Source organism: Cetorhinus maximus, chromosome 9 (assembly GCF_964194155.1).
Source record: "Cetorhinus maximus chromosome 9, sCetMax3.hap1.1, whole genome shotgun sequence".
NCBI lineage: Eukaryota > Metazoa > Chordata > Chondrichthyes > Lamniformes > Cetorhinidae > Cetorhinus > Cetorhinus maximus.
In genome coordinates this window covers 7,415,147-7,431,049 of record NC_135887.1, presented here as the reverse complement: position 1 = coordinate 7,431,049, position 15,903 = coordinate 7,415,147, and the positions used below count along the sequence as shown (strand labels likewise).

At 40.6% G+C, this 15,903-nt stretch overlaps 1 protein-coding gene across 1 annotated transcript in view; it reads right to left on the bottom strand.

The window, feature by feature from the left end:
* The window catches only part of slc6a4a (solute carrier family 6 member 4a), a 76,057-nt gene extending 61,054 nt beyond the window's left edge, over window positions 1-15,003 (bottom strand). The window contains exons 1-3 of the mRNA XM_078547999.1: window positions 14,505-15,003; window positions 9,278-9,412; window positions 4,544-4,763 (exon numbers count right to left, since the gene is read on the bottom strand). Coding sequence (XP_078404125.1) covers window positions 4,544-4,763; window positions 9,278-9,412; window positions 14,505-14,928 — 779 coding nt within the window. The 5' untranslated portion in view covers window positions 14,929-15,003. The remainder of the gene's footprint in view (window positions 1-4,543; window positions 4,764-9,277; window positions 9,413-14,504) is intronic.
* Between the last annotated feature and the right edge of the window lie 900 nt (window positions 15,004-15,903).

The following is a 15,903-nucleotide window of genomic DNA, read 5'->3' as shown; positions in this document are numbered from 1 at the left end:
TCCAACAACAACTAAGAAATTTGACACCACCCAGGAAAAAGCTGCCCACTTAGTGGGCACCCCATCCACCACCTTAAACATTCACTCCCTCCACCACCGACGGACAGTGGCAGCAGTGTGTACCATCGGCAAGGCACTGCAGCAACTCACCAAGTCTCCTTCGACAACATCCAAACCCATGACATCCGCCACCTAGAAGGACAAGGGCAGCAAACGCATGGGAACACCACCACCTGCAAGTTCCCCTCCAAGTCACACACCATCCTGACTTGGAACTATATATTACTTCATTGTCACAGGGTCAAAATCCTGGAATTCCCTCCCTAACAGCACCGTGGGTGTACCTACACCAGATGGACTGCAGCAATTCAAGAAGGTGGCTCACCACCACCTTCTCCAGGGCAATTAGAGATGGGTAATAAATGTTGCCTTTGCGAGCAATGCTCACATTACAAAAATTAATAAATGATAAATTTATTTATCTGGGATTGAAATCTCTGCATTGTGGTTAGCGTTAAGTGTTTCTAGCACCCTGTCAACTAGACTGTTTCCTCCTCATTTCATCTCCTGCCTGATCTGTAGTTCAGTATTCTAAAAGTTTTTTCAGCCAGTTAAAAGCATTGTTATTTTGAGCTTCCATTGGTTTAAAAACAGAAAATGGTGAAAATATAATAATCAGTCTGTTTTAGCTTAATGTTGGGTTGTTTATTTCTGTCATAAAACTTGCCACAATTTTTCCTTTATTTCAACACTAATTGTCACTCCGATGGAGAGAGTTCACGTTCCCTTGAAACTGGATGCTGCTTTTCTTCCTAATATCTAGCAAATTAATAATAAAATTCAGGGATTGTAACAAAGAATACTCATGAATAGTAACTATTAAAATCTAGTCCGGGTCACAGGCTGAATTCTTCACCATTTACTGAGAACAGTCTGAAATAACATTTTACTGAGACAAGAAAGACCTTCAAAACATGAACTAGTTTATTTATATGAAATATATGAGTGAGCCATATATTATCAATTTCCCTACACCCACTGGTTATGAAAAATAATAAAAACGCAATTCATTGTCTCTTTCCACATTAGTGTACCTGCTCTAGATAAGCCTCCATGTATGTCCATACTTTTAAAACATAGCAAGCTTCTTACTGCTACCATGAGTACATAGTTCAGCCTCTGTATATTTGTGTGTGCTATATTCACGTGTGTGTATCTGTGTGAAAGAAAGAAAGACAGCAAATGCATGGATTCCTCTTAGGTGAATTAAATCGGGGTTCAGCTGCTGAGCTGTCAGTTATAAAGGAAATTAAAGAAAAGACGTGCACCTGTATAGCCTTTCATGACCACAGACATCCCAAAGCGCTTTACTACCAATTCATTATTTTGTGAAGTGTAATCATAATAGGAAACGTGGCAGCCAACATGTGGTCAGCAAGATCCCATAAACATCAAATCCTGCAAACAGCAATGTGATAATGACCAGATTATCTATTTTTGTGATGTTGATTGAGGCATAAATATAAGCCAAGATAACAGGGATATCTCCACTGCTCTTCTTCAAAATAGCACCATGGAATCTTTTGCATCCACCTGAGACGACAGATAGGGCCTTGGTTTAACATCTCATCTGAAAGACAGAACCTCCAACAATGCAGCAATCTCTCAGTGCTACACTGCAGTGCCCGCTGAAATTGCTGCACTCAAGTTCTGCAGGGGACATGAACAGACAAACGTCTAACTCAGAGGCGATAGTTCTACCCGTTCAGCCATGCCTGATAACCCTGAGTTCCATGCCTATCCTTCAATACGTGAGCAAAAGTCTTACTAGCTTCTACATAAGCAGGCTTCTCTGGAGAACGGAATAAAGCAAATCTTAGAAGTAATCTTACAACAGCTCAAGATATTTCAGAAGGTACATAATTCTATTTCTAGATAATTAACACACACATCAAAACGGGTCTAAATGAACTTTCAGGCTATGGGTTTGTTTTTGAGAAAATTGCTCAATCTAGCATTACAGAAATATAGCAAGTTTAACAGTTCAAACAACCTAGGCAAAACCTACCTCATTCACGGAAATCATATTCAAACTTAACTAAAGTGGTTAGTGCCATTCAGCTGCCAGGCAGTCTGCTTATGGGACAATCCAAGACACTCGGTTGAAACATTTATTCAGGTATGCATCTGATTGGCAACTTCTAGCATTTTAACAGCTAATTACTAAAATTTGATTTGGCTCTGATTATTGCTTTAGCAGAAGTTATTAACCTGCCTCTTTAAAGCCAAAGCATTTTAATCCAGATTTTTTGAAGATAAGTTTGTCAGATGAACCTTGTTTGTGTGGATGATATGAAGTTTGGAAGCAAGAAGTAGCTACAGTAAGGGGCTGGGGTGGGGGGGGGTGGTTAAACTCAAAATGCAACAAATTCTATAATTCATAAATATTACATTGTATACACAGAACAAAAACAGGCTATTCAGCCCAGCTAGTCTCTGCTGGTTTTTATATTTCACTCAAATCTCCCCTCAACCAAAGATAACATTGGTTCCCACTATCTTCTGTTTAAAAAAGGCTGAAGTTTGTCCTAAATCATGGCGCAAGAGGTGATAGTGAATCAGTAACCCATTTTATATTTGCATTGTTGGAAAAGGAAGTCAGGCAGAGTGTAAAACCAATTTCCAAATGACCACTGCCTGCTTTGTTCAACCGCCCAAGATGAATTTCACCACCAATGAGACTTTTTACTTCTAGCTAATATCTTTTTGCTTCACTCTAACGGGTATATCTACCCTTTTCCGACCTTTTTCTAAAATAGAGTGCAGTAAGTTCCATGATTCCTTCAGTGTTTCAAGCTTACAAAGGGGAAATTCGGGGCAGAATTTTCACTTGTCACTTCCAAGCTCAGTTTCTCAAACACAGTTTGCCGACCTCCCAGCCTTCACCCTGTACAAATTAGAAATTCCCAAGCCGCATTCGATCCTATACTCAGACCGACCCACCCACCCATCATCCTATTTTCGCCAACCTCCATTGGCCCTCTGTCCTCCAATCAATTGCTTTCAAAATTCTTGTTCTTGTTTTGAAACATCTTTATGGTCTTATCATGTCCTCTGCAACCTTCTCCTACTCTTATGTTCCAGCTCAGACCATTCGAAACCTGGTCTTCTGCGTACCCCTTCCTCTCTTTGCTGCACTGTTGATTTAATTATTTGTTTTAAAACAAAATCATTCTTCTTTTGCCCATTATCACTGATATGTTTATATTAAAATATATCCACGCATTTAGGCAAATGAGATTTTTACAGCCATTTTTACAGCACAAATGAGACTTTAAATGGAGTAAAGTGCATCAACATCTTTTCACAAGCAACATTTAATTGGTATTGGAGCAGTTGCCTGTTTCCTCAACTTTGTGGAATGCAACATGTTTTTAGTTAAGCCATTGCAAGTTTTGGAGTACAAAAAGGGAGTAAGATCTCTGTAGGATTGTTAGTGTGAGAAACTGGGGGAAGGGAGGAGGAGAAACCCTCCTTACTGACTGCAACACAGATTTATGTCTAAGTATTCACAGGAGAGATTGGAAAATCAATAAACTTCACTCTTGTACATCAAAGAGCTATAATTGGATGAAGCCAAAACAGTGCCAAAACCAGGCACCTGCTCCATCAACAGCCTGAAAAAAACAAAACCAAGGTTACAGCTGGGCAAGAACCAAAATGGCATATTAAAGCAATTGTGGCCAAGTGTTCGTAGACAATAAATCCCCTAAATAAAAATTCTTGTTATAATTGACCTGAAGCACTCAATGCTTCAGTGGTGACTAGGGAAGATTTCCCATTTACCCTATAGAAACTTGTGGACTTCAGGAATGGAATATTCACTATGAAATACATCATAGTCGTACATCACATTGAGTGAACAATGTACCCACAATTAATGAAGGAGTGGCTGAAGATGATTAAGAATTAGCTGTGACGAGCTGTGCTGCAGAATACAATTATACAAGGTACAAGCATACAAGGTAATCTGGCAGAACACACTCAATGATATTGGATCTGCTGTTCTTAGATTGACAGAGACAATGGCCCATATTTTCCTTCCTCAATAGCAGCCAATGCTGATGCTTCGCCGCTTAAAGGAAAATCCGGGCAAATAGCGAGCCTCCCAAAACACACTGCTCTCAATTAATACCACCATAAAGCATTCCGTAAGCGCTGTGCTCGGTTAATTTGGGATAATCCCAAAATCGCGCAGCTGAGAGAGAGGCCATTTGGCCCGTCAGTACTGTACCAGCAACAATGGAAATCTTAATTGACCGATGGAGCAGCTTGGCCAAGCTTTGATAAATGGATCCCACTGTCCTGCTTTTAAAGTGACAAAGGCTGAGGCTACTTCTGCCACGAATCATTGGGTGATCTGAGGTCAGAAGTGTTTTTGTTAAATGTATACTCCTGCTTCCCGGAAGTGACTGGTAAGACAGATTCTTAACTTGGCTGAAATGTCTTGCCCCATGCACAGCATCCACATACATGCACTTACATATAAAATTCTTCTGCAGGAGAGGTGGAGTACTTTGTCCAGGTGACGTTATCTTTTAGGAAGTAGTTGGTACAGTTCTGAGTATTCCATGCATTGTTACAGCTGGTCCACGGGAGCTCGGAAGTAAGTGATGAGTAGAGGTAGTACAGAGCCCAGGCCATAATGGTATTGTAGTAAAAGGAAACAAATAGAGCTACTATACAGATTGCATATCCAATCCCTGCAGAGAATGAAAGAGATAATGTTTGAAACCATCTAAAATTGATATTTCAGAAGAAGCATTTATTCAAAGACTGAAGGACCATTGCGACAATTAGACATTCCACTTATCAAAATCAGTCAAGGTCTCAGTTGCTAACTGCTCGCGTGACTATCTTCTCAGTCTCAGCGGTCAGAGTGCAAAATAATAAAAAGGTTATACAGTTCTAGTGAGGTCTGGTTTAGCTTTGATGCTGCTTTCTGTGAGGGGCAAATATTCCAGAACGAGATTCTCACAAATAAGTCTGTAATGTTGAAGTGGGACACATACTGCTATGAACGCCTTTTTGATACATGATGATAATATAATTTATGACAGCCAGACTGGGATTACTGAAGGCCAAAGTGAGTTATTGGGCCCAATTTTAATTCTGTGCATTCGAATGGGTTTTGAGTGCGTTAAATTCAGGCCCATCATCAGACCCTATTTACAGTAGAAATGGGGCACAAGTTAACTCATAAATCTGTTTCTCACTTTATTATAAATAGAATATTTTCATGTTAAGGTGATAAATTAGAGCCAGGCATTAGCCATCCATCAGCAATGAAACTTTAAGGCTTACCAGTATAATAATAACCTAGTAAACAGCACTTAACTTGACTTCAGAAGTGGGAGACAATGGGTAGAATTTAATCAGCCCGCCAGAGGTCTCACCCACCAGTCGGACAACCAGCCAGGGATCAGGACCTCAATGGTACAATGCACCCTCCAGGGGCCCAGGATTACGTAGGGACCCCAGGCTAAAGGTGGGTGAGGGCAGGATGGGAATTGCGGTACGGGGGGAGTGGGGGAGGGGTCCGCTGGTCATGCGTCTCCCATTCAATCCCTGAGCCACCGCTGAATTGCAGTGGGCTTAGGGATATTGGGTGTCAATTGACTCATTAATGAGCGTAATTGACATCCTGCTGCCACCGGCCAGGAATCCTGCAACAGCCCCTTCCGCCCTCCGACTTAATCGAGGGGAGAGGTTTTGTCACCACCGGAACCCTGCCGCGGGTCCTCTCCCGCACTTAAGTAGGCCCGTCCACCATAGTTCCCGCTGTGACATTCCAGTCCATAGTTGAACAACCTGCTACACTGTTCTTGAGGAAGTGACATCCCTTTGATTGGGTAATAATTTCTAAAAGAAGGTTTGGATGACATTGCAGATGAAAGTCTACGGCATAATAATTTGGGTGAATTAAAGGTCAACCACGAAATGGTTAAGAGATTGGCTTGCACAATTACAATGCTTCCCCAGAAGTGAGAGAAACTGTGAATAAAATTAGCTTGCTTTTTTATACTTAAAAAGAACTGCACTTCTAGAACACTGACATAACTTTATCCAAGCGTATAAAGTATAAAGCTTTTAGAAAATCTAACCACTTCTTCAACTATTTGCAGAAGCTCCATAGCAGGAAGCAAACAGGAGGCTTCAGTCACTCAAGATGATGGTACACATGCCCCTTGGTTGCTGCTTTTAATCTTTCTGCCCAAGAAAACTTGCCACTCTATAAATAGGCTGTTTTAATAGCAGGAGAATGACACCCTGAATTTACTTTTGATGGGGCCCCTGAGCTACAAAAAGGGGGCTAGCTATATGTTGTAAGTGTGACAAAATCCAGATTTCACTATCATCTGTATAATGTATAACTCCCTTCCTAACAGCACTGTGGGTGTACCTGCAGCAGCTCGAGAAGGCAGCTCACCACCACCTTTGGAGCACAATTAGGAATGGACAACAAACATTGGTCCAACCAGTGACGCCCGCGTCCCATGAGCGAATAAAATAAAAAATGGTAAAAAGGGTATATTTATTTTAACTCCTAGACCAGGATTTTCTGGCCCCAGTCATAGGTGGGACCCGCCAAGGGGAAGGCGGCACCCCAGCCAGAAGCCCGTTGACTTGTGGCGGGACCGGAAGATGCAGGCGGCAGGCAGGTGTGGAAAATCCCGCCCCTAGTTTGGAGGAGGAAAGGCAGGGGAGTTACATTTTTATTTTTCATTCCTTCTTTTTCACCCCCCCCACTGTTTCCTCTTCTCCATTATCATTGAGGCTTGTATTTTTCCGCTTTATCATTGCTTCTATTTTATAAATGATCATTATTTTTAATCCTTAATAATAACATAAAAGATTGTTTTCAAGTTAGTCGTTAACTTTCCTCCCTTTTTTCCTGTGATTGTGTTGTTGGGTTGTCACACGAAGAAGCATGGGTACAATTATCTTCCCACCAGTCTCTGGCATAGCTTACTGATGCTGCCACGCTCTATGTTAATGTGCCGCCCTAAACCATCACAACTTGCATTTATGGAACACTTTTAACATAGAAAAAATAACCCAAGATACTTGGCAGAGGTATAATTGCAAACAATTAACCTCCAGCTAAAGGAGATGTTAGGATGGACCCCTGGATCTGAGGCTCTACACGTTAGGGTTTTAAAAGAGGTGACAGGAGAAATAGTAGATGTATAAGTTTTGATCTTCCAGAATTCCTTAGATTCTAGAATGACCCCTGCGGACTAGAAGTCAGCAAATATAACCCTGTTGTTCAAAAAAGGAGGGAGGAAGAAAACACAGGCTAGTTTGCCTGACATCGGTAGTAGGGATAATGCAAGAATCTATTATTAAGGTAACAGTGCGTTTGGCAAACCACAATATGATTAGTTAACGCAGTTTTCTGAAAAAGAAACCATTTTAAAAAAAATCTATTAGAGTTATTTTGAGGAGGTGACTAGCAGGATAGGCAAGGGGAAAACCAGTGGATGAACTTCGGATTTTCAAAAAAAAAAAATTTGATTAGTTGCCATACCAGAGGCTGCTACACAAGGTTAGGTCTCATGAAATTGAGGATATTAACATGGATTGAGGATTTGGTAATGGACTGAATACACAGTGTAGGAATAAATGGGCCATTTACAGAATGACCCAGTATAGCCAGTGGGATGCTGCAAGGATGATGCATGGACTTTAGCCATTGACCATCTATATCAATGACTTTGAGGTGGGATCGAGTGTAGTATGTTTGTCGGCAATACACAGCTGGGTGAGAAAGTAAGCTGTGAGGATGATTCAAAGAGGATGCAAAGATGAAAAGTGATATAGACCAGTTAAGTAATTGGGCAAGAAGGTGACAGATGAAGCATCATGTGGGCAAGTGCAAAATTATCCACTTTGGTAAGAAGAACGGTAAAGTAGAAGTTATTTTTTGAAAAGATGAGAGGCTAATAAATACGGGTATGCTAGGGATCTGGGTAACCATTGACATGAATCACAGAATGTTAACATGCAAGTACAGCAAGCAAGTAGACAGGCAAATGGTATGTTAGCTTAAGGAGGTTGGAGTCTAAGAGTAGGGAAGTCTCGCTGCAATTATTTAGGGCATTGGTGAACTCAAACCTAGAGCACTTCGTACAGTTTTGGTTTCCTTAACTAAGGAAGGATACACTTACCTCAGAATGGGTGCAACAATGGTTTGGCTAGATTGATTCCTGGGATGAGAGGATACTCTTAATAGGAGAAAATGAGTATAATGGGCCTACATTCTCTGGGGTTTAGAAGAATAAGAGATGATCTCATCAAAACTTATATAATTCTTAGAGGGCTTGGCAGGACAGGTGCTGAGAGGCTAGAGCTCCAGGTCATAGTCTCAGGATATGGAGTTGGCCATTTAGGATTGAGATGAGGAGAATTTCAGAGAGTTGTGAATATTTGGAATTCTCCACCTCTTATGTATGGGAATGTTCAGCCAATGAGTATATTCAAGTCAGAGACTGATAGATTTTGGGCACCAAAAGTTCTTCCACGATGTTATTGAATGGCAGGGCATGCTGCAAGGGCTGTTTGGCCTACTCTTGATCTTATTTCTTGTATTCTTATGTGACCAAAAGCTTGATCAAAAGGATTTGAATTTTAAAGGACAGTCTTAAGGGAGAGGGAGGTGGAGAGGTTTGCGGAGGGAATTCGAGTCTGAGGGCTGAAGGCACAATCACCAATGATGTGCCAAAGGATGGGGTGATGCACAAGCTGTTGGAATCAGAGGAATGAAGAAATCTGTGGGAGGTTGTATGGCTGGAGGATGCTACAAAGATTTGGAAGGGTGAAGCCGTGAAGAGATTTAAATTGAGGATAAGGATTTTGAATTCTAGTTGTAGGTGGACCAGGAGCCAACATAGAGTACTGAGGAGAGGTGATGGACGTGGCATTTGGCACAACAGAGGATATGGGCAGCAGCGTTTTGTAGGACCTGAAATTTACATAGTATATATGAAATTTAACATCTGTGTCTGGGTCTTTGTTGATTAAACTTCTTTGATGAACCTTTTTTAATAAAATGATGTTCTCTTACTTTGTGCATAATCTGATTCCACACCTCCCAAAATCAGCTCATGAGCTATTTCGGTCAAGTCACGTTTTCCTTAAAATTACATCTATTAAGAGCATAAGGTTGAAGCAAGCATGAAAGGTCCTTCGGTACCACGAAGAGAAATACACTTACCTTTGAAAATTGGGCATATTTTCCTCCAAATAGAAATTGCTCCATTTTTGTGGTACTGTCCCAGTACCAACTCCATATAAAAGAGTGGGATGCCTCCAAACACAGCCATCAGGAGATATGGAATGAGGAAGGCCCCTGGAATTTTATGAAATGCACAAGTCACCTTGAGCAGTACGAGGACAAAGAATCAACTCAAGAACGTGATGATTTTAGTGCTGACTTTCCAATTATGTGATAAAATGGGGTACACAAATCTGATAGCTATCAATATTTTATCAAGTTTTTTTAATATTTAGATAGTCATTGGAATCGAGTACATTTGATTGTAATCAACAGTTATAGTATAATTATGTTATATTACTGAACCAGTAATTCAGAGGCCTTGACGAATGATCCAACGAACATGAGTTCAAGTCCCAACATAGCTGTTTGGGAATTTTAATTCAGTTTACAATAATGGGAAATAATAAAACACTTGTACCAATAAAAGCGACAACGAAGCTGATGGGTTATCAGAAAAAACCCAAACGGTTCACTAATGTTCTTTGGTGAAGGAAACTAGTATGAACCATATACATGATCCCACACCAACACCAACTCTTGATAGCTTTCAAACAATTTTGGGCAACTACAGATAGGCAATAAATGTCAACCATGCTGACCATGTTCATGTCCTGAGAACACTTTTTTGAAAAATTCTAACATGCCCTCTCATAATTTGAATAAGAATATCGTCCAAACTTACTTAGAATAGAGAACTGTAGTGTGATATACTGTGGTAGTAGGTGATTTATGCCTACAATTTCAGCTGAACAGACAAAGCTCTTTATTACAGGGAGGACAGGAAAATTGGACAAGTCAACCCAAGCCAGATTCATACACTTCCTAGCCTCTTTTTATTTAGCAGCATTTACAGAGTAAGCGCTTGCCTAACTTCTAGTAAGGGAATGGTCTAAGCTGCGAAGTTGCTGCAAAGGGCAAGAAACAATGATGTAAATGGGGAAAGGAAAGGATATCATGAAGGCGGCTGAGAAGGGACTTTCATGTATCTAGTTATTTATCACAGCCTCAGGATATCTCGAAATGCTTTAAGCGCCAATGGATCACTTTTGATATGCAATGACCACTGTTATACAGGCAAATGTAGCATCCGATCTCTGCACAGCAAGGTTCCACAACAAGATATGAAAAATGATCAGGTTTCAAGTGTTCATCCTAATGACTCAGAAGTTATTGTCACAAAGCGTCAAAATACTGAAGCCATATTTAAACTGCAGCAGCAGGTATCAGTGAAAGAAAAAGCTTAATTGCAGTTGGAATCAGAGTATACATGGAGGAAAAACAATTAACAAATGTAGCAGGAATAAAGGAAAAAATGTTTGCTCTTATTAGGTTTGGAAACTTGCTGTGCACTTTAGTGTGTAGCTCATTTTAATGCAGTAACAATCCTGCATCAAAGCCATTTTAGCAAAAATCAATTTTGAGGTTATCTTAATTTGGTTTTCACAATGTTCTTTGATTTTGCATTCATAAAAATTAAGAATATTCACAATCCTTGGCCATAAAGCTACCTTCTTGTAAATTTCATGACAAATGTAGTGTGATACTTCAAAAGTGGCAGTGAGTCCAAGCAACTGAATCTCCTCATTATGTTACACATCATTCAATTTAATTTTATTTCAAACCTTGAATGTGTATTAAGCCATAGGGTTATCACATTCAGTATGATACTGTTTACATTATAGATACCAATCTCATATCACATGAACTCATGGGTTTCAGGGCATATTTTTAAATGTTTTAATTGCATTTTTATTAAAAATCCACATTTAATGGGGTAAGTACACTTCATGAATGCAGTCTCCTTTTTTCTTGAAAAAAAATCCTGTACTTTCCCTATTTGACTCTTCCCCACAAGGATAAGCAGGTAAGTCGCCCTCGAGTGCCTGTGCGTCAATCTATATCTGGCTATTAGCATGTGTAACTCCCTATATCATTTCCAGCCTTCTCGTAGAACAAATGTCTGGCTTCCAGCAGGTACCTCCCCAAGACAACTTTGAAATGATTATGGGCTGAAGGGAGGTGGCGGGAATGCTTCCTACCACTCAACTGACCTCAAATGCTCGACTAATAGTCCAGCTCTCTGAATCCTTGAGACAATATTTACTTAATCTAATTCTAGAATCCAAACTTTAAACATTCAAGCTCAACATTTTGTAACAAGGGAAAGTGTAACAATTTTGCAAAATATTTTGTTTCACCCAACAACCCTTCATAACTCCTTCATTGGTATATAAGTCTAGTAGGTCCAAGCCTAAGACTCAAGAGGGAATCATTTTGCATTTTGGCACCTAGTGGGATGATGTTTCTGATGTGAATAGAAGTGTTTGGTCAGAAAATCAATACTATTCTGAAATCCTCATTTATATATTCTCAATGTAGGTGCCACATATTCTCTATCTGTCTCAGTTCAGATGGTCATAAGGTCAATAATGTCTTAAACCTTCAGATACACCTGCCGGGAATGGGGAATGAATGATGAATCAGTGCAAACCGTTTCCATTGGCAGGAGGGTCGGTAATCAGGGGACACAGATTTAAATTAATTGGCAAAAGAACCAGAGGGAAAATATGAGTTATTATGATCTGCCTGAAAGGATGGTGAGAACACGAACTTTCAAAAGAGAACTGGATATATACTTAAAAAAGAAAAATCGCAGCACTATGGAGAAAGAGCAGGGAGTTTGGCTAATCGGATAGCTTTGTCAAAGAGCGGGTATAGGCATGTGGGGCAGAAGGCTCTATGATAAACATCATTTAATTGATGTTCGTAAATGTTAACTATGTTTGATCATTAATTAGTTTTGACAGCAGCGAGTGAGAGATAACAAAAGAGATTTTCCTTGTACAAAGATTTCAGTTTTCCTGTTCTGTTGCTTTGTATATGGGAAAATTATTCATCTCGTTTGTGGTGCCAAAGGTGAAAATGACACTTATTATCATTACTATCATCAATTTGTCTTTAATATTGTAGCCTGAATATAATATATTGTCACATTGATTATTACAATCAATGCGAATTTTCTGATTTATATCTGGAACCTCTTCTGGTACATAAAATCCAAATATAATACACAAATAAAAATACTGAATGAGACATTATGTCCTAATTCACTGTTGAGTCAAGTGCAATTAATCCATTGCTAAATTTCATCAAGACTGTTGCCCATTTTAGCAATCCAGGCACTTTGTGCGAAATGTACTATTCTGTTTTATGCTGAGTGTATGATTTAAATGGCTTTCAATGTAAAGATTTGCTCTTTTTATCAATGGTTTACATAATGTCTGACCCTCAGCACAGTCCTGATTCAAACACAGCATTCCTTGCCAAGTGATGCATTAAAGATAAAATGAATGTTTCAGGAGAATCAGAAACACAAAGGTCAATAAGTTGTATTTACATAGCGCCTTTAAGAAATACACACAAGTCACAAGTTATGTTTAAGGGTTTTCTCCCAAGGGGAACAGCAGCAACAAAATGATTCCATAAGAGGGATATTCTACATGTTTTCCATTCATCTTTCTCTCTACTCTCTGAAGGGTGTTGCTTGTTGCTGGGGTACAGGCTATGGGCACTGGAAGCTCTCCCGTACTTCAGGCAGATAAGAGGTCAGAATATGGATACAGCCATACTACTACTGAGGGGATTAGAGATAAAGGGACATCATCACAGTCAAGCCTGATCTTGCCCTCACCACATCTTCAAACAGCAATCACTGGATAATAATTAGAAGTGGGAATGTTGACACGATTCTTTACTGCTCTTCCAGCCTGGGAAGGAAAAAAATACAATCGAAATGCCGCCACAAAGATTCAATCAATTTTAAATGGACTTGGAATTGGACTCGAACCTTTATCTGTCCGATTCTGCTCACAGGGCAGTGTACTGACTCACTGAACCTCTGAAGCAGCTTTGGCAGCCTGGTGATTCTTGAAGTATTGGTGATAACTTATTCCGGAGTGTAGGAAACCAAGTGAACACTAAGCGAGTTGCCCTGCTTAAATTCTGCCTAGAATTCCTGCAGTGAGAACAGTATCACCAATACCTACTAAAAACAGGGATTGGAAAACTGACATTTATTATTATGGAAAATGCATTATTTATTATTATAGACATTTATTATGGAAAAGTTATTGGCTGGTTATCCAGTTAAGGTGTGGGAATGAATGCACACCACACCATGCACTTCTGTTTAAGCAATATTCGTAGACAAGCTGATATTGCTAAATGCTAAACTGTAACAATCATAAGGGAAGCCAAGGGCAGATCAAAGAGTCAGGCATTGGATAATACAGGATAAATTATACTTTTGTAGCAGAAATCAGGACTGGGTATTTGCAATGTCTGATATGCTCAAACATGAATTTGGCTGCACATGCAGCCTCTTTGGTGTACAGAGTGAAGATTCTGACAATCTAGTTACCATTTCACAAAATATTATGGAACTCTATAGCCGCTAAGTTTGTGTCTGAGTAAAGTTTCTTTTGAAAGCACTAGAGCCTTTTTGGAGATGGGCACTGGCCTGACTTTTATGAAAGTCTTTTTCATGTGTGCTGAACTGTGGCCAAACAGCACAAGACTGAAATGGTGAAATCACTAGAGTGAAGGAAATGTAACTGATCAGCTCTCCCCCTTTCCAAGAACTGAAGGAGTCTGTAATAAGTAACTAGGCGATTGTTTAGTGGGGTACATTGTTCTCCTCACGTGAGTTAAGGGGGCATTTTAACAATGTTCAAAATCATGAAAGATTTAAATGAAGTAATTTGATAGAGTAAATAAGGGAGAAACCTTTTTCTAGTGGCACGAGTGCCAGTATAGGAAGGGCAAAGACTTAAGGTGATTGGCAAAAGGACCAGGGGCGAGATAAGAAGAATTTTTATGAGGAGGGAGTTGTGATCGGGAATGCACCGTCTAAAAGGATTGTGCATAATAGTAACGTTCAAAAAGGAATTGGATAAATACCTGAAGGAGAAAACATTTGCAGAGTTACGGGGGAAATAGCAAGAGAGTGGAACCAATTGGATAACTGCTCCAAAGGGCCAGCACAGGGCCGAATGACCCTTCTGTGCTGCTAACTCCAGGAATATTAGGCGGGGTGCACCGTGAGGTACACAACAAAAAGGCATCGTAAAGGCTCAGTTTGCAACAAGTGTTAGCAAGCACTTACCGCCTCCGTTTTGGTAGGCGATGTACGGAAAACGCCACACGTTCCCCAGGTCCACCGCATACCCGATGACCGAGAGCATAAAGTCTGTTTTTTTGCTCCAGGTTTCCCGGGTCGTGGACTTGCTCAGCTCCTGCAGTTCACAGGCGGCCGATGGCAGAGGGCAAGCCCCGTCTCCATCGCTGCCCCCATGGTGTCCCACCGGGCTCTGGACAGCCGAGTAACCATTGGATATCTGACCAGCTTCCCCCTTCTCTAGGCTGCTGGAGGGGGACTTGTTGCCCTCCTCCGAAAGCTCGCCAGTGGACCTGGAGCTCTTAATCAAAACTCCATTCTCTTTGTAATCCTCGTCCTTCAGGGTGTCCGATGAACCTTTTTCGGAGTTGAGATGAGAAATCTCGTTGTTTAAGGGAAGAATCACCGCCATTCCGCTGGTTTAAGGGACTGTTTTGATGTCCATCGGTAGAAAGAGCTACTGGGAGACAGCGTCGGTCCACCCTAGCGATACTCCTCACTTGCGCTGGAATTTCCTTGCGCGCCTGGAGATTACACACAACACACAAAGTGAATATGAGTTAAACAAGTCCCCAAGGTTAAGGCGTTTCCTTTATAACAAGACTAAGCAACACGCGTGTGACATACTGTGATACTGGACGACGTGGAGATAACAGGAATTGGTGCCTCATTTTGAATTGTTAAAGGTTTGTTCCAAGCCTGACTTGCCCCTGAATTTCCCCATTCCTTACACTTTCCCTGTCAATGATTTTATGTTACTTGTTTCAGAAATAAACTGGCCGATACGTGGTCAGGGCTTTTGGTTGCTTGTGCGGGAAATTGTAGCCGATGATTTTGCTGGTCCATCTCCTTAAGAGAAGAAAATCTTTCATCTAGATTCAATTTATTTTGCCCGACTCCCTCCGAATTTCCCATTTCATGTAGGCTGTCGGAAACTGACAACTGTACTGAATGAGGAATTAACGATCAAACGCTGTAATTAAACGGTCTACTGGGCTCGCTATATAACAGCAGAAGCCATATCTAACCTAGTCATTTGAACTCCTTCGAGGCCGATCATGTTAAACTCCAGTCAAGCGCCTCCGAGGCTCCAGGACTAAGAATCCATCAACGTGTTCAAAACATCCAATTTCTACAAAACGGCTTACCTTTTAAGGAAGTTGATTGGATATTGTGAGCGTTTCTACAGGAAGATCTCAGCTGTACTGACTTACAGCAGCTCGCCTGGATAAAACCCACATTGACCTTTTTCCAGTATGGATTGGGATGGGCAGCACCGCCCCAACTACGACAACCATAGTTTCCTTTTAAATACCCATATTTATAATTGCAAACTCCAGAAAGACCGACTTTGAAATTGGAAGTTTGTGCTCCTTAGAAATAAGAC